The following is a 26,866-nucleotide window of genomic DNA, read 5'->3' as shown; positions in this document are numbered from 1 at the left end:
TTTGTTTTAATAGTCAGTCTAGTTCTTAAAATTTGGTGCTTCTAAACACTATTGGCAGTAGAGTTATTATTCTACATATAGTTTCAGATTTGTGCATTAAGTCGTATACATTTCTGCATTACCAACAATTTACATACTTTGATTTCTTAACTAAAGCTTCTGTGAGGGCTGTCTAGCATTCTAATTTATATCAACTGGAAACATATAGATTATTAATTACATACTCCCTCATAGCTTAGTTAAGTGATTATTTTTTTTTTTCTGCTGACTAAGAAGACATAGACAGAGGCGCTGTCAATAGCCTATAAAAGATGGGAGAATCTACTCTATATGCTAACCCAAGAACACAGCAAAGTCCTAATACTAACCTTAAAAGGGTATATGAATCAATTACCTACAATTCATGGTTAGCTTATTTTTTTATTTTAATTTGTGTAGTGTAATTAATGGTGTTAAAAGTAGAACAAATACAACAGTTCAAATACGGGTGAACCAATTGTTTGTTCCCAAAGTAAATAGAGCAATATGGAGATAGAGTAGAATTTCTTAGTAATTACATTTGTGAAGTACAATAACAACTAGAATGAGGCTTGTCTAACATGGCAAATCACACCAATAAATGATGATTCTTATTCCCCCATTATGAAGCCAGACACATTTTCAGGTCATTCCAACGAGGCAGTCAGAAATGTAAGGCCACACAAGCTTTATTAGAAACAAACATGGAAGCAATAAAATGTATAAAAGCAGATATGTACAGTGACTGTCGTTTATTGAAATAACAAGGTCCAACATGGAGGAATTGTCAAAGTTCATTCTACTTACTCATTGGGCTAGGATTTAAACTGAAGTACAAAAGGTGGGATTTAGTGTATCTTTTGCACTTTAAACACATTTGAACCACTTTAAGACTCAAGTGGTACACACATTCTTGTGCATTGATTCCTGTACATTGATTGGTTCATTTACTTCTGACCCGTGCCCTGAATCTTGTATTCCATTAAGATTATGCCTGCTGCCATGGGAAGACCATATGACTTTGCATTTCCTTTTTTGTAGACCATTACTGTTTTTTGTAGACCAGACCATTTTTTCCATGCGACATGGGATCTTGGTTGTAATATTTAAATATATCAAAAAGTTCCTGAAATACACAAATTCAATTGGGAGTTTTTGTGGATAAGGGGATGTCATATTAGATCAAATGGTTGGGAAACATAAAATAAAATGGACATGTGAAAACGATCATATCCTTGATATTTTTTCAGTGGCACTGATAGTTCACTGGATGCTACCTGTAATGGAACTTTATTGAGAGAATAATACAATACAACTCTGTGTACCCACTATAAAAGATGTCAAAGCTTGTGGTCTCCATCATTGATAAAGCCTGAATTTAAAGCAATGCAGCAATGAATAATTACTGGACAACACTGGTAATGGAACGGAAGTAAGACCAATCAAAGAATATCCTTGTGTGCCAAACATTAAGACAATGGTGGTGTTTTATTCAAGCAGATTCTTGCAGATCTGTGCAGCCAAGAGCGAGTCATGGACAGCTGACTGACATCACACACAGCTCAAATAAGCTGGCTGCAAAGATCTTGGAGGAGAACACTTCGGTTCTTTGCTAGTAATATATCCATGTACAATATTTTGTATATATTCTTTTATTATTATTATTTGTTATCTAAAACAGGTCAAACTGAAGGTTGCTGCTTCCCCTGGCAATGGGTTGACAAGCTCATATAATCTCATATTATAGGGGGTGGTTCATTAAATAAGAAACCACTTTTCTATAGTTCAGAAAGCCTTTTTAAATGTACAGTATATTCTTAACATTCTACTGTTACAGAGTTAAAATATACTGCATCTCAGCTGGGCCCTGACTGATTTCTAAATACATGCAGTCAGTACTCTCTAAAGATAAGTCTACATATACACTCAGAATCAATGGATATGACAAATGCTTGCCTCTTAATTTCTTACAAAAGTTTACTAGAAGTTTTTTATTAAACAAACAGACTAGTTTGAAAACCTATTGTTTATACTAATTTTCTAAAGTAATTTACATTGATGTAGAATAGGTAAAAAATAATGTTTGTTATACATACCACTAATTGGAGCAAAACATTTGCATGTCTATTAGGAAAAATGCCTAACAGTAGCAATACAGACTAACCCTTTATGATTTACTTTGGGTAGCATGCATGTCATTATTTCTGGCTGAGGCACATTCAACATTAAATACATCATTTATATTGTTATCGTAGGTTATTTTAGGAAGAGCTGGAAACAAAAACATCCTGTATAAGTGCCTCAGTGAAATACTGTATGAGTGATTGAAGTCAATCAGCTTGGCATGCTGTCTAGGCTGTGTGACCCAAGCTTGCTTACAAAAATAAATAAGGTATGACTTTGGGACAAACTTCCAGGATTGAGATTTTTTTTTTTTTTAGATCGAGAACACAATCAGGTTTTTAAGCCTATTTTGTTTGCAAAAAATGAAAATGTTTGGCAAAGTATTTTTGACACAAATGTTTAAACAACTAAAATGCTCTTAAGAAATGTATGAAGGCAGAAAGTCTGAAAACAGACTCAAAATTAAACTGCCAGAAACTTTTACAGAAAAATTAGGTAGATCAAGAATCCTGAAAAAATATATATTCCTGGGTCATAAAAACTTTAAGTCATGAAAGATCCAGACCATGAATCTAATAAGTTTGTCAGGTCACCAAAAGGCCATTTTTACCTACAGTACACTTTCATTAACCTATAAAAGACGTTGCATACATGTTATTCATAATGTTCACTCCTTAATTTCAATCACAAGCAATTATGAACATGCCACCCACTAACCCTTGCAATACTGATATTATTATTCACAGTAATTGACTTGGTACATAACAAAATCAAACGCTAGTGAACTGCACACTTGGTTACACATGGCTTTTTAAATTGTTGCTCTAATACATTTCTTATTTAGATTTTCTCGTTCTCATTAGTCCATCGAAGTGTCATGTGCAGATGGGCACAGATTCTGTATGGGGGTTACTGTTCTGTGCTCTCCATGTCTGATGCAGGTGCTGAAGATGTTCAAAAGCCCTTCTGCTCACATTCAAAGCAGGGTGCACTTTACGCAGGTTGTACTCGCCAATCAGAGACAGAGCACAGATCCCAAAATATGCATGCAGCGCATCTGAAAAAGACAGGAGCTCAAATTAGAAAGCATTCACTTAGGTGCACATTCTTTGTAATTAATGCACAACTAAAAGTTGCCAGACAATCATAAAACAGGCAATCAGGAATGGGACACCTAGTATTTGAGATTGAAATTATGTCTAAATCCTAATATTCTAGGCGATACAAAACTATTGGCCATAGCTGTACATATATCTGCAGATATATTATACTGGGCAGATCTTGTGCACCAATACATACTTTGCCAGTATGGTGTCCCTAAAATAGAAATAAAGACATTTTACATTTTGAGTGAATTCTGACCTACATCATGAACCTAACATAAAATGAATGGAGAATGTCATTTTTAATTTCATATTACTTTTGTAACCTCAAAATTACTTGGAGTTCCACTGAAAGGTTATATAAAAATGAATTACTATAATACAGTAGATTTCCATTACACGAGAGTAGATGTTAAAACTTCATGCTGATTTGAACTCGGCTCTCGCCAAGATAAGCACCAACTAAGACGTAGCTTTACAGTAAACTAATGTGATCCATATGCGTCTCCATCCATTTACGTTTCCTTCCATATGATGATGTAGATATCCTTCTGTCTGGTGTTAATGGCTGAAGTGTAATGCTGGCTCCAGGGATCAGCTTATTTTGCCTCCCTGGCGCATCAGCACACACAACGGCTGCGATGCTGGCTCCGGGGATCAACCAAAGTGCGGCCTCCCCAGCGCATCAGCATGACAACCGTCTGGATTGAGCTAAGTAGGGTACATCTCTGGGGTTTTCAAGTGGGCACCTTCCATCCTCAGTGTTTCGTCGACTAGCCCACGACACCTCAAGAGGGCTCGACGGTGATTCTGGCGTCCCAGCATCACCCCCCTCCGTCCCCCACTCAACTCAGCCCAGCTTACTTACCTGTCCCCAGCCAGAATCTTTCCGTCTCAACCACAGCCAGTTGCTGCTCCTCTCTGCTGCTTCAGATAAGTTCTTCACTGTGCGACGCAACTCTTGGCCACTGAATCCGACGTCTCTGAGAAACCGGGTTGTAGAATGTGCCACAAATCCTCGACAACCCACTTCCACTGGGTAAACCCGAACTCTCCATCCTCGCTGTTCCGCTTCAGTGGCTAGTTGAGCATACCGCAGTTTCTTCCTCTCATACGCCTCATCTACAGCGTCCTCCCATGGCACTGTTAACTCTACCAGGTGAACAAGGCGTGCTGATCCAGACCACAAGACAATATCTGGTCGAAGGTTAGTGGTGGCAATCTCAGGTGGAAAAATAAGCCGTTGACCAACATCTGCCAGCATATTCCAGTCTCTAGCAGCTTCCAGTTGTCCTGGGCGAGGATTGGTTTTAACACCTTTTCTTGGTGGTTGCTCTCCTGGGCGGAGGAATGTTGTCTTTTGTGTGTAATGTTTTGATGGAACAGGTGGCAACTTATTGGTCATGTTACGCTTGTCTTCCAATGCTAAGGCCAAACATCGCAGCACCTGGTCATGGCGCCAAGTAAACCGTCCTTGGCTAAGAGCCACCTTACATCCTGTCAAAATGTGCCTTAATGTTGCAGGTGATGAACACAAAGGACATGAGGGATCCTCTCCTACCCATAGTTTTAGGTTCTGTGGTGATGGGAGAACATCATATGTTGACCTGATGAGGAAACTGATCCTGCTCTGTTCCATTGACCATAGGTCTTGCCAGCCAATCTTGCGTTGTTCCACATTCTCCCATCTCATCCATTCTCCCTGTTTGGCCTGGGAAATGGCCTTTATACACCTCATCCTCTCCTCCTGCTTTTGCACCTCGTTGACTACCAGCTTCCTTCTTTGAGCTGGGGCCGCCTTGAGCCATGTAGGAGGAGTTGAACTGAAACCAAGACCCCCTCTTCCATGCTGAACTTGCCCCATGATATCACCAATTCGAAGGGCAGCCTTTGCATCTTCCACAGCTTTCTTTGCCGCCCACTTTCTTCCAGTTTTCAACACAGGTGCTGCCTCCCTTACGCATTTATCGCGTGACTCTACTAATGTCATTTCCAGTCTGACCTTGGCGCACTTAAACTCCTCGGTTAGAGCAGAGACTGGTAGCTGCAGTATTCCTTTACCATAAAGTCCCACTCTGCTGAGGCAGCGTGGAACTCCCAACCATTTCCTGATGTATGAACTGATTAAAGCTTCCAGCTTCTCTACTGTTGTCAAAGAAACCTCGTACACAGTCAGTGGCCACAGCAACCTCGGCAGTAGACCAAACTGAAAGCACCAGAGTTTTAGTTTACCTGGTAGAGCGCAGCTGTCTATGCTCTTCAACCCTTCCACTGCTTGTTGTCTAACTTCTCCCACACGAACTGTGTCCTTTAGATCCCCGTCGTACCATCTCCCAAGACTCTTCACTGGCTTCTCAGACACTGTTGGTATTGCCTCACCATTAATGAAGAATGTTTTATCTACTACTTTGCCTTTAATTATAGAGATGCTCCTTGATTTAGTGGGCTTGAATTGCATTCGTGCCCATTCAATGTTATTGGTTAATTTGCCCAATAATCGATTAGTGCAGGCTACTGTTGTAGTCATGGTTGTCATGTCATCCATGTATGCTCGAATTGGTGGTAGTCGCATTCCAGAAGCCAAGCGCTCTCCTCCTACTACCCATTTTGATGCCCTAATGATTACTTCCATTGCCATGGTAAAAGCCAGTGGAGAAATGGTGCATCCTGCCATTATTCCAACCTCTAGGCATTGCCATGTAGTGCTGAATTCTGAAGTTGAAAAACTGAATTGCAAATCTCCAAAATAGGCTTTCACTAAATTTGTTATTGTCATCGGTACACTGAAAAAATCAAATGCTGCCCAAAGTAGTTCATGTGGCACTGAACCATATGCATTAGCCAAATCCAGGAATGTCACATGGAGCTCCTTCCTCTCCTTTTTAGCTGATTGAATTTGTTGCCAGATCACATTGATGTGTTCTAAGCAACCTGGGAAACCTGGAATGCCCGCTTTTTGTATTGAAGTGTCAATGAAGCAGTTCTTTAATAGGTAAGCTGACAATCTCTGAGCAATAATGCTGAAGAAAATCTTGCCTTCTACGTTTAATAGGGAAATGGGACGAAACTGACTGATGCTTGTAGAATCTTTTTCTTTAGGTATAAAGACTCCACCTGCTCGGCGCCATGCTCTTGGTACAACCTGTTTTTCCCATGCCACTTTCATCAATTTCCACAGAATTCGTAGAACTCCTGAAGCACTCTTGTACACTCTGTACGGAACTCCATTAGGCCCTGGAGATGATGAAGCCCTTGCTTTTTTCACAGCTTGCTCTATTTCTTTCCACTTAGGTGCACAGTCCTCCATTTGGTATTCTGGTGGATTGATAGGTGGGATGTCTGACGGAATTGACATAGGCTCCTGCCTTTTTGAATCTGTATGTGTTTCCTCCAAATATCTCTCCAGCTCAACCTTAGATGCTTTTAGTGTGCCATTCTTCTCACTGGTGAATAACTTCTTTACAAATTTGAATGGGTCTTTATAAAAATTAGCTCTCGCACGCTCCTTCTTTTTGTAGCGTTTCCGTAGGCGCTCAGCTCTGCGCAATGTTGCAAGCTTATCTTTTATGACCCTTTGTAAGAGATTGAGTCCCTCCTTCTGACTTTGTTCTGCTCTTCTCCATTGGTTCCTCAGCTGTCTCCTTTCTCTAACTAAGCGTTCAATCTCCTGCTGCCGTCTAGACTTTCCAGGAATAGTTTGTACTTTTTCCTTCCTTTTTTCAACTCCAAACCTCTCACTTCCATATGCGTAGATGATGTCCCCAAATTTATCCAGCTTCTTTTCAACTGTTCCACTTAATCTTTCCAATGCAACGCAGAGATCTGTGTTTACTGTGTCCCATGCAGTTTTCTCACAAGCTCTTGGCCATTTAACTCCAGGCTTGTGCCCGTTGAGGTTCTTTTCTTTCTTATGCTGGTTTGTCTGACCAGGTTCACAAGGATCATTAGGTTCATCACTAACTGTGTCCATGCAAGTCCTCCTCACATCTATGACAGGGGTGCTGATATCCTGCGAACTGTGGTTTGCTTCCTGTCGCTGGATTTCATTCGACTGACTTGACTGACTTCGTAAGAAGTACTGATCAATGCGAGGCCCTTGTCCCTTCTCCCTCAAGCATTTCATTCTCCCTTGATGAATCTTCAAACCCCTGACCGTTGTCGCCTTGCTCCAGCCGCAGACACAAACCTGGAGTTCCATGTCTTTGTTAACTGCAGATCTTGAACTAGTCTTTTGTGAAGTACTCTCCATACTCATATCCGTTTCCGTTCCTAAGTCGTTAACCGTGTTGTCCAACGTTGAGTCATCTTCCGCCCCCGCTCTCGCAGACTCTAGGGGTATTTTTCTCTTTAATTTCTTAGAAGCCTTGGGCGGGTGTCTCCAGCATCCTGTAAACACAGAGCTGGATACTGCCGACAAGGGTAGCTAACCCTTACCAGCCCCAATGGGGTCTCTTTCCTCCTGTCAGCTGTCTCTCCAGGCTGTCACAAGGTCTTTCCCTTGTTGCCAGCTGCACTATTCACAGCAGTCACTGGACGTATCCAGATCTTCATGATTTCCATTACACGAGAGTAGATGTTAAAACTTCATGCTGATTTGAACTCGGCTCTCGCCAAGATAAGCACCAACTAAGACGTAGCTTTACAGTAAACTAATGTGATCCATATGCGTCTCCATCCATTTACGTTTCCTTCCATATGATGATGTAGATATCCTTCTGTCTGGTGTTAATGGCTGAAGTGTAATGCTGGCTCCAGGGATCAGCTTATTTTGCCTCCCTGGCGCATCAGCACACACAACGGCTGCGATGCTGGCTCCGGGGATCAACCAAAGTGCGGCCTCCCCAGCGCATCAGCATGACAACCGTCTGGATTGAGCTAAGTAGGGTACATCTCTGGGGTTTTCAAGTGGGCACCTTCCATCCTCAGTGTTTCGTCGACTAGCCCACGACACCTCAAGAGGGCTCGACGGTGATTCTGGCGTCCCAGCATCACCCCCCTCCGTCCCCCACTCAACTCAGCCCAGCTTACTTACCTGTCCCCAGCCAGAATCTTTCCGTCTCAACCACAGCCAGTTGCTGCTCCTCTCTGCTGCTTCAGATAAGTTCTTCACTGTGCGACGCAACTCTTGGCCACTGAATCCGACGTCTCTGAGAAACCGGGTTGTAGAATGTGCCACAAATCCTCGACAACCCACTTCCACTGGGTAAACCCGAACTCTCCATCCTCGCTGTTCCGCTTCAGTGGCTAGTTGAGCATACCGCAGTTTCTTCCTCTCATACGCCTCATCTACAGCGTCCTCCCATGGCACTGTTAACTCTACCAGGTGAACAAGGCGTGCTGATCCAGACCACAAGACAATATCTGGTCGAAGGTTAGTGGTGGCAATCTCAGGTGGAAAAATAAGCCGTTGACCAACATCTGCCAGCATATTCCAGTCTCTAGCAGCTTCCAGTTGTCCTGGGCGAGGATTGGTTTTAACACCTTTTCTTGGTGGTTGCTCTCCTGGGCGGAGGAATGTTGTCTTTTGTGTGTAATGTTTTGATGGAACAGGTGGCAACTTATTGGTCATGTTACGCTTGTCTTCCAATGCTAAGGCCAAACATCGCAGCACCTGGTCATGGCGCCAAGTAAACCGTCCTTGGCTAAGAGCCACCTTACATCCTGTCAAAATGTGCCTTAATGTTGCAGGTGATGAACACAAAGGACATGAGGGATCCTCTCCTACCCATAGTTTTAGGTTCTGTGGTGATGGGAGAACATCATATGTTGACCTGATGAGGAAACTGATCCTGCTCTGTTCCATTGACCATAGGTCTTGCCAGCCAATCTTGCGTTGTTCCACATTCTCCCATCTCATCCATTCTCCCTGTTTGGCCTGGGAAATGGCCTTTATACACCTCATCCTCTCCTCCTGCTTTTGCACCTCGTTGACTACCAGCTTCCTTCTTTGAGCTGGGGCCGCCTTGAGCCATGTAGGAGGAGTTGAACTGAAACCAAGACCCCCTCTTCCATGCTGAACTTGCCCCATGATATCACCAATTCGAAGGGCAGCCTTTGCATCTTCCACAGCTTTCTTTGCCGCCCACTTTCTTCCAGTTTTCAACACAGGTGCTGCCTCCCTTACGCATTTATCGCGTGACTCTACTAATGTCATTTCCAGTCTGACCTTGGCGCACTTAAACTCCTCGGTTAGAGCAGAGACTGGTAGCTGCAGTATTCCTTTACCATAAAGTCCCACTCTGCTGAGGCAGCGTGGAACTCCCAACCATTTCCTGATGTATGAACTGATTAAAGCTTCCAGCTTCTCTACTGTTGTCAAAGAAACCTCGTACACAGTCAGTGGCCACAGCAACCTCGGCAGTAGACCAAACTGAAAGCACCAGAGTTTTAGTTTACCTGGTAGAGCGCAGCTGTCTATGCTCTTCAACCCTTCCACTGCTTGTTGTCTAACTTCTCCCACACGAACTGTGTCCTTTAGATCCCCGTCGTACCATCTCCCAAGACTCTTCACTGGCTTCTCAGACACTGTTGGTATTGCCTCACCATTAATGAAGAATGTTTTATCTACTACTTTGCCTTTAATTATAGAGATGCTCCTTGATTTAGTGGGCTTGAATTGCATTCGTGCCCATTCAATGTTATTGGTTAATTTGCCCAATAATCGATTAGTGCAGGCTACTGTTGTAGTCATGGTTGTCATGTCATCCATGTATGCTCGAATTGGTGGTAGTCGCATTCCAGAAGCCAAGCGCTCTCCTCCTACTACCCATTTTGATGCCCTAATGATTACTTCCATTGCCATGGTAAAAGCCAGTGGAGAAATGGTGCATCCTGCCATTATTCCAACCTCTAGGCATTGCCATGTAGTGCTGAATTCTGAAGTTGAAAAACTGAATTGCAAATCTCCAAAATAGGCTTTCACTAAATTTGTTATTGTCATCGGTACACTGAAAAAATCAAATGCTGCCCAAAGTAGTTCATGTGGCACTGAACCATATGCATTAGCCAAATCCAGGAATGTCACATGGAGCTCCTTCCTCTCCTTTTTAGCTGATTGAATTTGTTGCCAGATCACATTGATGTGTTCTAAGCAACCTGGGAAACCTGGAATGCCCGCTTTTTGTATTGAAGTGTCAATGAAGCAGTTCTTTAATAGGTAAGCTGACAATCTCTGAGCAATAATGCTGAAGAAAATCTTGCCTTCTACGTTTAATAGGGAAATGGGACGAAACTGACTGATGCTTGTAGAATCTTTTTCTTTAGGTATAAAGACTCCACCTGCTCGGCGCCATGCTCTTGGTACAACCTGTTTTTCCCATGCCACTTTCATCAATTTCCACAGAATTCGTAGAACTCCTGAAGCACTCTTGTACACTCTGTACGGAACTCCATTAGGCCCTGGAGATGATGAAGCCCTTGCTTTTTTCACAGCTTGCTCTATTTCTTTCCACTTAGGTGCACAGTCCTCCATTTGGTATTCTGGTGGATTGATAGGTGGGATGTCTGACGGAATTGACATAGGCTCCTGCCTTTTTGAATCTGTATGTGTTTCCTCCAAATATCTCTCCAGCTCAACCTTAGATGCTTTTAGTGTGCCATTCTTCTCACTGGTGAATAACTTCTTTACAAATTTGAATGGGTCTTTATAAAAATTAGCTCTCGCACGCTCCTTCTTTTTGTAGCGTTTCCGTAGGCGCTCAGCTCTGCGCAATGTTGCAAGCTTATCTTTTATGACCCTTTGTAAGAGATTGAGTCCCTCCTTCTGACTTTGTTCTGCTCTTCTCCATTGGTTCCTCAGCTGTCTCCTTTCTCTAACTAAGCGTTCAATCTCCTGCTGCCGTCTAGACTTTCCAGGAATAGTTTGTACTTTTTCCTTCCTTTTTTCAACTCCAAACCTCTCACTTCCATATGCGTAGATGATGTCCCCAAATTTATCCAGCTTCTTTTCAACTGTTCCACTTAATCTTTCCAATGCAACGCAGAGATCTGTGTTTACTGTGTCCCATGCAGTTTTCTCACAAGCTCTTGGCCATTTAACTCCAGGCTTGTGCCCGTTGAGGTTCTTTTCTTTCTTATGCTGGTTTGTCTGACCAGGTTCACAAGGATCATTAGGTTCATCACTAACTGTGTCCATGCAAGTCCTCCTCACATCTATGACAGGGGTGCTGATATCCTGCGAACTGTGGTTTGCTTCCTGTCGCTGGATTTCATTCGACTGACTTGACTGACTTCGTAAGAAGTACTGATCAATGCGAGGCCCTTGTCCCTTCTCCCTCAAGCATTTCATTCTCCCTTGATGAATCTTCAAACCCCTGACCGTTGTCGCCTTGCTCCAGCCGCAGACACAAACCTGGAGTTCCATGTCTTTGTTAACTGCAGATCTTGAACTAGTCTTTTGTGAAGTACTCTCCATACTCATATCCGTTTCCGTTCCTAAGTCGTTAACCGTGTTGTCCAACGTTGAGTCATCTTCCGCCCCCGCTCTCGCAGACTCTAGGGGTATTTTTCTCTTTAATTTCTTAGAAGCCTTGGGCGGGTGTCTCCAGCATCCTGTAAACACAGAGCTGGATACTGCCGACAAGGGTAGCTAACCCTTACCAGCCCCAATGGGGTCTCTTTCCTCCTGTCAGCTGTCTCTCCAGGCTGTCACAAGGTCTTTCCCTTGTTGCCAGCTGCACTATTCACAGCAGTCACTGGACGTATCCAGATCTTCATGATTTCCATTACACGAGAGTAGATGTTAAAACTTCATGCTGATTTGAACTCGGCTCTCGCCAAGATAAGCACCAACTAAGACGTAGCTTTACAGTAAACTAATGTGATCCATATGCGTCTCCATCCATTTACGTTTCCTTCCATATGATGATGTAGATATCCTTCTGTCTGGTGTTAATGGCTGAAGTGTAATGCTGGCTCCAGGGATCAGCTTATTTTGCCTCCCTGGCGCATCAGCACACACAACGGCTGCGATGCTGGCTCCGGGGATCAACCAAAGTGCGGCCTCCCCAGCGCATCAGCATGACAACCGTCTGGATTGAGCTAAGTAGGGTACATCTCTGGGGTTTTCAAGTGGGCACCTTCCATCCTCAGTGTTTCGTCGACTAGCCCACGACACCTCAAGAGGGCTCGACGGTGATTCTGGCGTCCCAGCATCACCCCCCTCCGTCCCCCACTCAACTCAGCCCAGCTTACTTACCTGTCCCCAGCCAGAATCTTTCCGTCTCAACCACAGCCAGTTGCTGCTCCTCTCTGCTGCTTCAGATAAGTTCTTCACTGTGCGACGCAACTCTTGGCCACTGAATCCGACGTCTCTGAGAAACCGGGTTGTAGAATGTGCCACAAATCCTCGACAACCCACTTCCACTGGGTAAACCCGAACTCTCCATCCTCGCTGTTCCGCTTCAGTGGCTAGTTGAGCATACCGCAGTTTCTTCCTCTCATACGCCTCATCTACAGCGTCCTCCCATGGCACTGTTAACTCTACCAGGTGAACAAGGCGTGCTGATCCAGACCACAAGACAATATCTGGTCGAAGGTTAGTGGTGGCAATCTCAGGTGGAAAAATAAGCCGTTGACCAACATCTGCCAGCATATTCCAGTCTCTAGCAGCTTCCAGTTGTCCTGGGCGAGGATTGGTTTTAACACCTTTTCTTGGTGGTTGCTCTCCTGGGCGGAGGAATGTTGTCTTTTGTGTGTAATGTTTTGATGGAACAGGTGGCAACTTATTGGTCATGTTACGCTTGTCTTCCAATGCTAAGGCCAAACATCGCAGCACCTGGTCATGGCGCCAAGTAAACCGTCCTTGGCTAAGAGCCACCTTACATCCTGTCAAAATGTGCCTTAATGTTGCAGGTGATGAACACAAAGGACATGAGGGATCCTCTCCTACCCATAGTTTTAGGTTCTGTGGTGATGGGAGAACATCATATGTTGACCTGATGAGGAAACTGATCCTGCTCTGTTCCATTGACCATAGGTCTTGCCAGCCAATCTTGCGTTGTTCCACATTCTCCCATCTCATCCATTCTCCCTGTTTGGCCTGGGAAATGGCCTTTATACACCTCATCCTCTCCTCCTGCTTTTGCACCTCGTTGACTACCAGCTTCCTTCTTTGAGCTGGGGCCGCCTTGAGCCATGTAGGAGGAGTTGAACTGAAACCAAGACCCCCTCTTCCATGCTGAACTTGCCCCATGATATCACCAATTCGAAGGGCAGCCTTTGCATCTTCCACAGCTTTCTTTGCCGCCCACTTTCTTCCAGTTTTCAACACAGGTGCTGCCTCCCTTACGCATTTATCGCGTGACTCTACTAATGTCATTTCCAGTCTGACCTTGGCGCACTTAAACTCCTCGGTTAGAGCAGAGACTGGTAGCTGCAGTATTCCTTTACCATAAAGTCCCACTCTGCTGAGGCAGCGTGGAACTCCCAACCATTTCCTGATGTATGAACTGATTAAAGCTTCCAGCTTCTCTACTGTTGTCAAAGAAACCTCGTACACAGTCAGTGGCCACAGCAACCTCGGCAGTAGACCAAACTGAAAGCACCAGAGTTTTAGTTTACCTGGTAGAGCGCAGCTGTCTATGCTCTTCAACCCTTCCACTGCTTGTTGTCTAACTTCTCCCACACGAACTGTGTCCTTTAGATCCCCGTCGTACCATCTCCCAAGACTCTTCACTGGCTTCTCAGACACTGTTGGTATTGCCTCACCATTAATGAAGAATGTTTTATCTACTACTTTGCCTTTAATTATAGAGATGCTCCTTGATTTAGTGGGCTTGAATTGCATTCGTGCCCATTCAATGTTATTGGTTAATTTGCCCAATAATCGATTAGTGCAGGCTACTGTTGTAGTCATGGTTGTCATGTCATCCATGTATGCTCGAATTGGTGGTAGTCGCATTCCAGAAGCCAAGCGCTCTCCTCCTACTACCCATTTTGATGCCCTAATGATTACTTCCATTGCCATGGTAAAAGCCAGTGGAGAAATGGTGCATCCTGCCATTATTCCAACCTCTAGGCATTGCCATGTAGTGCTGAATTCTGAAGTTGAAAAACTGAATTGCAAATCTCCAAAATAGGCTTTCACTAAATTTGTTATTGTCATCGGTACACTGAAAAAATCAAATGCTGCCCAAAGTAGTTCATGTGGCACTGAACCATATGCATTAGCCAAATCCAGGAATGTCACATGGAGCTCCTTCCTCTCCTTTTTAGCTGATTGAATTTGTTGCCAGATCACATTGATGTGTTCTAAGCAACCTGGGAAACCTGGAATGCCCGCTTTTTGTATTGAAGTGTCAATGAAGCAGTTCTTTAATAGGTAAGCTGACAATCTCTGAGCAATAATGCTGAAGAAAATCTTGCCTTCTACGTTTAATAGGGAAATGGGACGAAACTGACTGATGCTTGTAGAATCTTTTTCTTTAGGTATAAAGACTCCACCTGCTCGGCGCCATGCTCTTGGTACAACCTGTTTTTCCCATGCCACTTTCATCAATTTCCACAGAATTCGTAGAACTCCTGAAGCACTCTTGTACACTCTGTACGGAACTCCATTAGGCCCTGGAGATGATGAAGCCCTTGCTTTTTTCACAGCTTGCTCTATTTCTTTCCACTTAGGTGCACAGTCCTCCATTTGGTATTCTGGTGGATTGATAGGTGGGATGTCTGACGGAATTGACATAGGCTCCTGCCTTTTTGAATCTGTATGTGTTTCCTCCAAATATCTCTCCAGCTCAACCTTAGATGCTTTTAGTGTGCCATTCTTCTCACTGGTGAATAACTTCTTTACAAATTTGAATGGGTCTTTATAAAAAGAACATGGGTAAACGTTTTCAGAGGTTTAAAATGAATTCTGGCGAACACCAGTACTTTACTAAGAATATGAATAAATTAAAGAAAAGCAGTACTCTGGTGTGGGTTTATTTGTCAAAATGTTTGTTCAATTCTTAAGACTGAACTTGGTTTCAAGCTAATTTACTACAGTAAATGTAATATGAACCAGTTCCTCTCACTTACTTATAATGGCAAACTATTTGACTCCCGCAAAGCATTCAATTACTCTGTGGCTTCAGTTGTCACTTTGAAAATGGAAAACTTCCTCAATTCGTTTTTGTTGTTGTCTGAACCATGATATTATTTTACCTGGATGGCTGTCCGGCCATTTTGCAAATCCACCAACAAGCCGGTCCTGAGTTGACAAGATGTAGTTCCGGTTCTTTTCAAAATTTGTGTACTGGAAAACTTCTAGCAGCTGAAAAACAAGTAGTTCAGAATTTATGTTACAACATTTTCTGTTGTTAAATATCATTACAGTACAATACAAATTTTCACAAAAGTTAGGTATGTTAAGCTTTTAAAATATAACGTTGACTAGTTACAAAAGTGAAATTTACAGTCACTTAACAAATGGAGTATGTAATCCCTAAACATAACACAGTACTTTTTGTTCTACCAATTTTAAAAGTCTTAACTTTATCTTTGAAACTGTCATTTTTATAAATTCACTTTTTATTGGGAAAATAATTATTGCTAGTCAGTTCTCTTCAAAATAAAGAGTTTATCATAAATGTATCAAATTAACCCACACAATAAACAACAATTGTCATGCCAGTCTGTCTAGTCCCTGAAATATTTATCCTCTTGGTCTTTCTACAGTATTGATTACACTACATATCATTCTCAGTAGTGGTAAACAAGTGGCTTTGTAATTCACTGGATGTGATCAGTTCATTCAGGTTTAACTGTATGTAAGTTTAGTAAAGCAACTGGTAAGAAAATGTGTAAGAGGATATGACTAAGATAAAAAAAATTGTGTATCAGCATGCCAAATCTGTCAGGCTCTACCTGTGTACTGTATAATCAAAATGTAAAATGAGTATTTGACATACTAGTACAAACTAGTATACATTGGGCATTTAAAGCCAGTAAGGAATTTAGAGTCAAAATTCAAAATGAGGTGATCCAGGATTTAAAGTGTGACAACTATGGTTTTAAAATCCATGTTGTTGCCTTCAGGTTAGGATATACAGAAAGACAATTCACTGTATTTGTTGTAGTTCCAAAACACAAATGATACAACTGCTATTAGACCATGTAACCTACAGCAAAGGTACCAGCATGCACAGCAGTTTATCTGCAGAAAAAAAAAACAGAATCAAAATATTCTCAGCACTCCTTTACAATAATAATAACCGATTAATGATAGGCAAAAGTTTGTGCCACTTTACCAGATACAAACTTGAGCAATAATTAGCTACACCTTAAAGATCGCAGTTCTTATAGCTTTGATATGAAGGTGGAGGCTTTCTTTGTGATTTACCTCAAGGGTAGCTCCAACCCAGAAAGAGTAACATGTATCCACAGGTTTGTTGGGCCGCCCATGAAAACCATTTTGCTGCCTCATAATGCACCACCTTCTTATCCTGTTCAGTTCTTTCTCTGTGAAGATCTCCTCAAGTTTACCCATGAGACAGAGGGTAGCAATGGCACAGAATGTAGATCCACCTGAATAAATTAAACACACTGTTAGTCTTATGTACATCAGGAACAGGCTAGGTACTTGAACTTAAATTGTATTAAACACGTTTAATGAACAACTGTACATTTCAAAGCTTTAGATCACAGAGACTACCAATATTTGGTCAAATGCTGCTGAAGCAACCAATAGTTCCCTGATGCAGACCACCGCCCAAAGTCAAACATACACAGTCAACATAAAGAGTCCAGAGAGTATCATGATATTATCAATATTGTTTTAAATCCTCTTGTGAAATGGGAGTGGTCTTCGTGGAATTGGGATGGTAACTCGACAAGAAAATGTGTAAAACTGATTGGTTGTAAAGTTGAAGTAGTATACTCTGAATAAAACTTTGCAGAAAGACTACCCTCATTTGCAGTTTCTTATACAGAAAATGTAATACATTTGAACATAAAATATATGTATTAGTAAATAAGATTAGTTTACTGATCTGCTACAAGAGGATATGGACGAATAAAGACGTTATACAAAACCTGTTAGGATTCATACTGTATATGCAAATGTATAATCAAATGAGTACTTAAAATAGGCAGAGCTAAATCGATCCTAGCATGTAAAAATTAGTATACATTATGTATTGAAAGCCAGCAAGGAATTTTGAGCATCTTACGAGCTAGAATTCAAAATGAGGTGATCGCAACATAACTGGAGGTCCAGGATTTAAGGCGTGACAACTATGGTTTTAAAAATGGAGTCACCTTTCCTAGTCTACTTGAGCCGTGTGCAGTGTTGAGTGGAGTCATCTTTCCCAGACCTGTATACAGGTCTGCAGGATACCAGAAAACAGCAATTTTAACACATTGGTTCTTGCTCTAACAGTAGTAATTACTTGGGATAACAGTATGAGCCCTTAAAAAGGCTTACCCAGATTATTAAGTGAACACATAACTAATTACAAATCTTGTGACATATCCAGATGGATTATTTTAAGCAATTATGTACTTAATCTGTCCCAGGTATAATCCTACATGCCTTTTTAACACTTGTGCAGAACAGCATATTAAAAGTAGAGAGAAACTGTTAAATGATATACTTTGTATATTGAAATAAGCCTGGCCAAACATTATTTAAAATTCAGTACAGTGACCTTTAATAAAAGCTCTCACTCTATGGGCTGCACACTTGTCAACAATACACATAAAGCATGGTTATAAAATTAAATGGCACAATGTAAGGTAGCTGACAGCCCGCTTAAGATTATACCAATGCAGTCACATGACCATACTAAAGCAAACTTTAAACTGTTTAAACAAATCAGATATTAAACAAATATTCAACTGTAAGGTAAATCCCATTAAAGTAGGCTTTCATAGCTTGCTACTTACCATGTGATTCCAATCCCGCTCCTTGTGAAACACCATTGTCATAGGACTTAAAGAAAATACATTCATATAATTAGACTATTGTGAAAGTGATATAGTACAGTATGTTATATAAATGAAAATCTATTAAAACAGACAAATACATGAAAAATAGATTAACATGTTTGTAAGGACAGACAAAAACAAAAGCACAAGCAAACCAAATCCCCACCCACCCCCAAAAATAAAATCATTTTTCAAATGGTATATATTCAATGCCTATTTAGTGTGTGGGTTTCAGATCGACAAAGTGAGCTCAGATTCTTTTATATTATATGTTCGAGGTGTTAAGAATTATTAGTGTCCATGAACCTGCCCTGCCCGATCATACTAAGCAAGCTATTTTCCCTATGTAGTGCCAGTACCAATACCCACTCATAAAAGCAATATCCATGGAAGGTATTCAGGTACTACGGGTCATTATTACCCTGTCTACCTGGTCCAGAAGGTTTTGAAAGGACAGTGAAGCTGCTATTTACAACATCATAAAAATATTGGATCAGGATATACTAAAAATGCAAAAAGACATGGGAGGCATCATCAACAAAATGAATAGGAATCATAAAAAAAGATTCACACAGGAATTTAGTATAAATAGGAGGCTGTGTGGTCCAGTGGTTAAAGAAAAGGGCTTGTAACCAGAAGGTCCCCGGTTCAAATCCCACCTCAGCCACCGACTCATTGTGTGACCTTGAGCAAGTCACTTAACCTCCTTGTGCTCCGTCTTTCGGGTGAGACGTAATTGTAAGTGACTCTGCAGCTGATGCATAGTTCACACACCCTAGTCTCTGTAAGTCGCCTTAGATAAAGGCATCTGCTAAATAAACAAATAATAATAATAGTATAGTCTGGTTTGACATTATAATAACCTGAAGGATAACTACATATTTGTGTTGTTTAGTAAAGCATTCATCCAGCAGGCTGAGTGAAAGCACAGGGCTCATATCCTTTGGGTTTCTAATTAAATACAGGTCTGCACCTTACTGCAGGTAGAAATTTTGTGGGTTCATAAGCAGTGCTCAACAACAACATACCTGAGCATGTGGACTGTGAGCTTTAGAAGTACAGCTTATATTTACTTCTTGTGCAGCTGGTATTTGGTTAATTTGATCACACGTTCAGTCCACTTTGCAGCACAGAAACAACTGGTAAGCTGAGGTTTGGTCCACAAGGTTAACGGTAAAGAATCAAAGTTAAAATAAAGAATCAAAGTTAAAACAATGTCTGTAAAACAAGCCAAATATTTTGTGAAATTCTACGATGAGAGGTATTTTTATAAGCCTTCATTATTCCTTTATGTTAGTTTTTAAATTATTTTATGTCCCATTGAGAGTTTACTCTCATATAGAATGGTGTTCTGTTCTGTCAGATATCAGCTTGCATGTAGTTTATAAAACATAACTAATACAAACCTGAACGAATACAAACTCCTGGCGTTTTTTTGTAATGACTGAAAACAGATTACAATGTATTGCATGGGACCATAGCTCGACAGCAGAATGCTTGGTGGTTACAATTAAAGAACCACCAAAAAACAGATATACTATGACGTTGAGTGATGTGAGAATTTCAATTAATTTGCTTATGAAAACTATGCTTTGTTCAAAAGTACTCTTCAGCTAGACAATCCTTCCAATTACCTCTTACAATAACAGCAATTCTGGTGCCAACAATGTACTCCCTCCCACTACTGGCTGCAAGCACTGAGGAGCACAATTGAATTACAAACTGCATTAGCCGGCATACTTGGCCTCGCCTGTCTAGAGCCATTATAATATATATATATATATATATATATATATATATATATATATATATATATATATATATATAAAGATAGATAGATACATAGATAGATAGATAAAGATAGATTTATATACACACACACACACACACAGATATAGATATATACATATATATATATATATATGGAACTTTGTTTATATAAATATTCATACCAAATATGATGCATGATGATAATCATTCACCTTAGTTGAACTGTATCATGTGATTTAATTTGGAATCAGGAAGAACTGAAAAGGAACCATCTACTACAGTTCTACAAGCACAGCTAGCGTAACGTTAGGCGACAGAGAGAACTAATAAATATTGGAGCACCTCAGAACTGCTCAGGATGATTGTGAACACAAAATAGTAAAAAAGGTGAAAAAAGAAAACAGCATTTAAACAAACTGACTAAAAACACACACTAGTTTGAATCGATTGAACAGATGCAGATATTGGGCAAGAACTTTGAAAGAAAAAAGTTAATTTAATGAGCTCAAGAAAAACAATTACATATTAAAACAATATACCTTTAGTGTAGGCTACATGAAGTTCTAGTAATAAAAAGAGAATTCGGGGGGGAAAAAAGCTTTTTTTTTTTTTTAGGACCCCTAAAACCAAACCATATTCACAAATTACTTATACGTGTGTGTGTGTGTGTGTGTGTGTGTAAAATAGCATGGGTAGGACGAATCTGGCTTTGAGCAACTGCAGTAGTGACAAGACTAAAAATGAACCCGTAACAGGATTAACACACTACGAGACCTTACACCACTGCCAATTAAGTCAGTGAAGCCTATTTATAGACAGCCAAGAATAAATCGAGATTATAACCTTGTTACTCTTTCCACACAATCACACATTTCCCTTCCCCAAAAAGTATGACAACAAAATTTGTAAACTCTACTGAATGAATTCCATAATCCTTTTTAAACAATGAAACTTCTTACATCTGAGATTAAGAACTGAAGGTCACTATGAAAGTTTCTTAGCCTGTACATTAAACCTCATGAAATATCCATTAATAAATTATTTTACTATGTACTTACATCCAAGCATTAAGTTTACCTGTAATTTACCTGTATATGCTTTCTAGACCTACAATGTAATATAATTTAAAAAGTTATTTCCCCCTCACCCAACCCAAAATCAGGTCTTAACAGACCATTTTGTAGCAATAGAAAGTCAAGTGTTTATTTAATTTAGTATGGCTTATATGAAATAATTAATTTTAAATATCAGTACCAGCACCAGTTTTCGGTATTGGATTTTTAAAGGACCACTATAACCAAGAATCAATGAAGAATACAGACCTAGATTAAAAAGAAAATATACATATAACTAGCCATTTAAAATGACACCTATATGCAGTGTTTTTTGGTGCTTGAACAAAATCAGGAGCAAGTGTTACTGAAAAAGGGACACATTTAATTCTAGATATATCCTTGAAAGGTGAAACGGTGAAGAAATACAACAAAAGAAAACAGGACAACCCCCACGGGAGATCTGTCTCTGCCCTACAAACTACCACAGCCACTCCTCTGCAGCTGCTTGTGTTCGTTTATACAGTACTGTATAAGCAAAGCTAAGGTTTTCATGAACACAAAATACATACTTAAGATACATTAAATGTGTTTATTATGAACAAAAACAAAAGTATCCCCCATATTGAAAGAAAATGCACCAACTTACTGATCCCTGCACCAAAGCACAGCAAATAGAGACATATATTGCATTTGACACAAACATTGGTAAGTTAAGACTACCATATTGAACATAATTTGAAGGAAATCCATTAACCTTTTTTGTAGCTGTTCAAATTGCCGGACTTAAATTATGATGGCTACCAACTGGTCATAAGTTAAAAAATAAATGCAGCTAGAACTTGGAAAACAGAATATGCACAGATCGAAAAACAGCACGCACATGTTCATTGCAGTTAAGTTTTTTTTTTTTTGTTTTTGTTTTTGTTTTTTTTTAAATCAGAACTAGGGGCCTACATGTCACAGACAGAAAATAAGGGTCTGCTGTTTATGGTCCCTTTTGCACAGATACTATCTGATTTCACGAAAGACGAGGGGATACGTCAAATTTAACAAATAAAAACCATCTCAATCTGCTGTTATATTTGTTTAGTTCTTTAACCACTGTAAGACTGCAAACATGAGAGAACGTGATTTATTTTATTAAATTTACTATGGGTAGCCAGTGTTAAGGATAATACTCCCTTTCCTATGACCCAACTCCATTCATCTATGTATGTTCTGAAACACTGTAGGCATCATATTTACAACCCAGAACAGTGATAGAATGGATAGAGGGTTGAAGAGAAAGCAGGAAAGAGGAGATAAGAAGAAAACTAAACGGGAAGGCTTGTTGGGCCTAATGGCCTTTTTGCTGTTCATTAGTTCTTTCTAATATCTACTGTTACCATTCAGTGGCTAGAAAATATAAATCAAAGTATAGGTTTCTTTATAGTATTCCCAATTTAACATTCACAGTTTATTTATTTTTGAAGGCCCTTGACATTTTTTAACAGACACTTAGAAAACAGGAAGCCAATTTTATAATGAATGTAGAACAGACTTCGCCTCACACAAAGCATGGCTTTTTGGTTTTAAATTGGTGGTATTTTGTGTATAAATCGATGCAGATGGGAAAAATATAATCAGCTATCAAACACAGAAAGTAAAGGTTGTCATTCAAGCAGTTACATTAACCAAAATTGAGCCTCTATCATTTACACAAAATAACTATCAGTATAAGGCGCCACGGTCTGTATTTTTAAACAAGCAAAAATAAGAATATCATATCATTACCATACTTCTCCTGATGTAATCTATTGCTTTCTTGATATCCATGCCTGACCAGTCATCAAGCATGTAGCATATACAGGCAGCACAGTAGACAAACCGCATGTCATTCTCACTTCCTTCTGGGACAGCGTAGAAACTAAAAGACAAGCAAAGTCATTATTAGACTGTGTAAAATGCACTGAAATACACTTCCGTACGCCTGTTTGAAAGTTTCCTTAACCTCGTACTAGGATTTAAAAAAAAAAAAAAAAAAGGCATGCGAGTTTCTGTGAACAAAAACAAAGCACCACATGGGGACATAATGTAAAGGGAAGGGCATATCAGATCAAATGGCTGGTAAACATGAAGTAAAATATCAATCTCATGGATATGTCTAGAAGTTAAAATTATGTGGCAAGTGCAGTGGTTAATTTTAATCAATGATAAGGAAACTTTATGGAGAGAATCAAAGAATACAGCTCTATAACCGCTATAGAGACCCAAAGCATCTGTCTGTATCATGGATATGGCCAGAAGTTAAAACAATGTGGCACCAAAACACGTTATATATAAAGTATGAATGTGGCGGCAGATGAATAGAGATTTTCTACCAGACATAAAAAGCTTTAGAGACAAGCTTTACAAGACCCCCCTGTGTATTAGCTGTCTGAAATCCATGAGGTCCTGTACACTCTACCTGCCATCCTCCAGCTGGAGTGCTTTTAGTCCTGACAAACATGCTTCTTTATTCACTCGACTCAGATCATCTCCCAAGATAATCAGGCAAGCAAGACCTGTATAGGTCATTGCAACATGGCCACTGTCATAGGGGTGATTCACTCCAGGACCCTGAAACAGAAACAACATTAATAAAGAACATGTATGACTTCAGTGGAAGTCTCTGTTGTAAAAGGTGTCTAACCATTGCCATAAAGGGCAATTCATTCCAACAAGGAAATGTGTAGCCCAATTAATTTTAATTTGAGATTCAAAATGAAAAAGGAATTTCATTTTGCTGTTTTTATGCTAAATGTAAATAAAAATCTTAAATTAACACACGTCTTGCCACAACTGCAAATACAAAATTAGAGCCACCATTCTACTGAAAAGTAGATCACAATAATTTACATTAAGAGTTTACCTAGTTCCACAACAACTGAATGTGCAGTTCTCTGTATATATCAACATAAAATGAGCACTTGCTGCATGTTCAAATAAAATGGCTTATGTTTATAACTTACAGCTACAAGGATGAGTGTAAACCCAATTGGAAAGTTGCTGTTGTTTCTGTACACCGAATACATAATCTCTCCTTTGCAAGACTGTCATTTATTTTTCCATCCCAGTAAATCTTGTTTTCAGGACCCTGAAGCCCAGCACAGGGTACTGTGTTGTCATGTGGGGGACTGGACACAATGTAGCCCTGGGGGCAGTCCTCACGTGATGGTAAGAATATTATTATTATTATTTTTATTATTATTATTTTGTCATTTAGCAGATGTTTTTATCCAAAGCAATTTACACAGACTAGGGGATGAACTATGCATCAACAACTGCTGCTGCTCCTGCATGCAGAGTCACTTACATAGCCTGGATTCGAACCTGCGATCTCCAGGCTATAGGGCGCATCCTTCACTCCACGTGGAGTGCCTTTACTGGATGCTCCACTCGGAAGCCCTCATCCGAAGATTATACAGTAATAAAGGGGGACAGGCTGATCAGGGCTGACAAGCAATGTATTTCTCACCTTAGATGGATTGTATGGAATTCCCAGATGTGAAGACCCTCTGAATCCACAGCGTCCTAGATTGGACTCTAAAGGAACATTCAGAACAAGAAAATTATTATCCATATCAGCAGTTCCAGCACATTTCAAACAAAGTAGAACCCCCCCACCCCCTCCTCCTCTCCCAGACAAGAATATCGGCCTCTCCATTATCCAATACAATTAACTGTCACCTTATACAGTTTACTAAATCATATTAAATAGACCATCAAAACACTCGATTATTAGATCAAATTGTGTGCAGCCAGAATACTTTGGATTACTGAGTATCTACCAGGTAGCACTGCAAGTCAGTAGGACTGCATGATGATCTTTCTTAAGTATAACACAGTATTGAACTCCATATGTATTCATGTTTTTGATTACGCATCTGGTTCTCTTCTGCTTTCTTGTGTTTTACTCTTTACTGTTTTTATGTTTTGCCATTTTTCTTTCATCAATCACTTTCTTCTTAAACGGTGTACTCCAGAGGGATATCCCTATAGGTTACCCGAGTTGGACAGACCTGGGTAATTTTAAAAGGATTGTCTATTTTTAATAGCATACATCTTTTGTAACACAAATGTCAGTTTCTCATTCATAATGTAAGAATCATTTACAATCCCATACTGCCACCTAGTGGCACAGATACATAACTCACATTTTTGTGGTGCATGCTCTGAGACTATGGGCCTTATTTAGCAATGAGCAAGGCACATTTTTTTCAGAAGAATAAAAACATTTTAATGGTATATTAAAATTATTGTTCAGTGCAATCACTGGTATTTTTAACTGTTAAACTGTCTTATGTTCAGAAAAAAATGCTTTTGCATTCATTGCTAAATAGGAAACTATGTTTAATACTGTTTAATCCTCTATAGAGTATTTCCTTGTTATAAATTGGTGTATGAGCAAGCGTAGTAGTATATACATTTAATTTACAGCTACAAATGCATTCTTTGAAAAACTGGTTTAACTGGCATAAATCATGGTCAATTTTAACCCTAAAATGGTCATATGGAAAGCATCTAGGAAATGTACATTCACCACATGTATAGGTTGTAAGTGAGAAAGTCAGAGGGGTGTGTGAAAGGCAAATATATAGACAGAAAGGATACATACAGTAAACAGAATCAAAACCCACAAAATACTGTTAAATGCATGGAATAAATTATGATTTTGTGCCTCATCGTTTATATATATACGCTACCGTTCAAAGGTTTGGGGTCACTTAGAAATGTCCTTGTTTTCGAAAGAAAAGCAAATTTTTTGTCCATTACAATAACATCAAATTGATCAGAAATACAGTGTAGACATTGTTAATGTTGCAAATGACTACTGTAGCTGGAAACGGCTGATTTGTAATGGAATATCTACACAGGCGTACAGAGGACCATTATCAGCAACCATCAGTCCTGTGTTGCAATGACACGTTGTGTTTATCATTTTAAAAGGCTAATTGATCATTAGATAACCCTTTTGCAATTATGTTAGCACAGCTGAAAACTGTTGTGCTGATTAAAGAATCAATAAAACTGGCCTTCTTTACACTAGTTGAGTATCTGGAGCATCAGCAATTGTGGGTTCGATTACAGGCTCAAAATGGCCAGAAACAAAGAACTTTCTTCTGAAACTCGTCAGTCTATTCTTGTTCTGAGAAATGAAGGCTATTCCATGCGAGAAATTGCCAAGAAACTGAAGATCTCGTACAACACTGTATACTACTCCCTTCACAGAACAGCTCAAACTGACTGTAACCAGAATAGAAAGAGGAGTGGGAGGCCCCGGTGCACAACTGAGCAAGAGGACAAATACATTAGAGTGTCTAGTTTGAGAAACAGACGCCTCACAGGTCCTCAAATGGCAGCTTCATTAAATAGTACCCGCAAAACACCAGTCTCAACGTCAACAGTGAAGAGGCGACTCCGGGATGCTGGCCTTCTAGCAGAGTTGCAAAGAAAAAGCCATTTGACCAAATGAAAAGATGCTGGAGGAGTGCTTGACGCCATCTGTCAAGCATGGTGGAGGCAATGTGATGGTCTGGGGGTGCTTTGGTGGTGGTAAAGTGGGAGATTTGTACAGGGTAAAAGGGATCTTGAAGAAGGAAGGCTATCACTCCATTTTGCAACGCCATGCCATACCCTGTGGACGGCGCTTGATTGGAGCCAATTTCCTCCTACAACAGGACAATGACCCAAAGCACAGCTCCAAACTATGCAAGAACTATTTAGGGAAGAAGCAGTCAGCTGGTATTCTGTCTATAATGGAGTGGCCAGCACAGTCAACGGATCTCAACCCTATTGAGCTGTTGTGGGAGCAGCTTGACTGTATGGTACGTAAGAATTGCCCATCAAGCCAATCCAACTTGTGGGAGG

General features: G+C 40.3%; 1 protein-coding gene across 1 annotated transcript in view; it reads right to left on the bottom strand.

Annotated features, from left to right (window-relative positions):
* Positions 1–689: 689 nt before the first annotated feature.
* The window catches only part of LOC117427849 (geranylgeranyl transferase type-1 subunit beta-like), a 29,320-nt gene continuing 3,143 nt past the window's right edge, over positions 690–26,866 (bottom strand). The window contains exons 3-9 of the mRNA XM_034924764.2: positions 24,474–24,541; positions 23,424–23,575; positions 22,751–22,883; positions 18,111–18,156; positions 16,567–16,751; positions 15,390–15,498; positions 690–3,199 (exon numbers count right to left, since the gene is read on the bottom strand). Coding sequence (XP_034780655.1) covers positions 3,018–3,199; positions 15,390–15,498; positions 16,567–16,751; positions 18,111–18,156; positions 22,751–22,883; positions 23,424–23,575; positions 24,474–24,541 — 875 coding nt within the window. The 3' untranslated portion in view covers positions 690–3,017. The remainder of the gene's footprint in view (positions 3,200–15,389; positions 15,499–16,566; positions 16,752–18,110; positions 18,157–22,750; positions 22,884–23,423; positions 23,576–24,473; positions 24,542–26,866) is intronic.

The sequence above is a fragment of the Acipenser ruthenus genome, chromosome 1 (assembly GCF_902713425.1).
Source record: "Acipenser ruthenus chromosome 1, fAciRut3.2 maternal haplotype, whole genome shotgun sequence".
NCBI classification, from domain to species: domain Eukaryota; kingdom Metazoa; phylum Chordata; class Actinopteri; order Acipenseriformes; family Acipenseridae; genus Acipenser; species Acipenser ruthenus.
The sequence above is the reverse complement of the archived record's forward strand: the minus strand, read 5'-3'. Positions and strand labels throughout refer to the sequence as shown.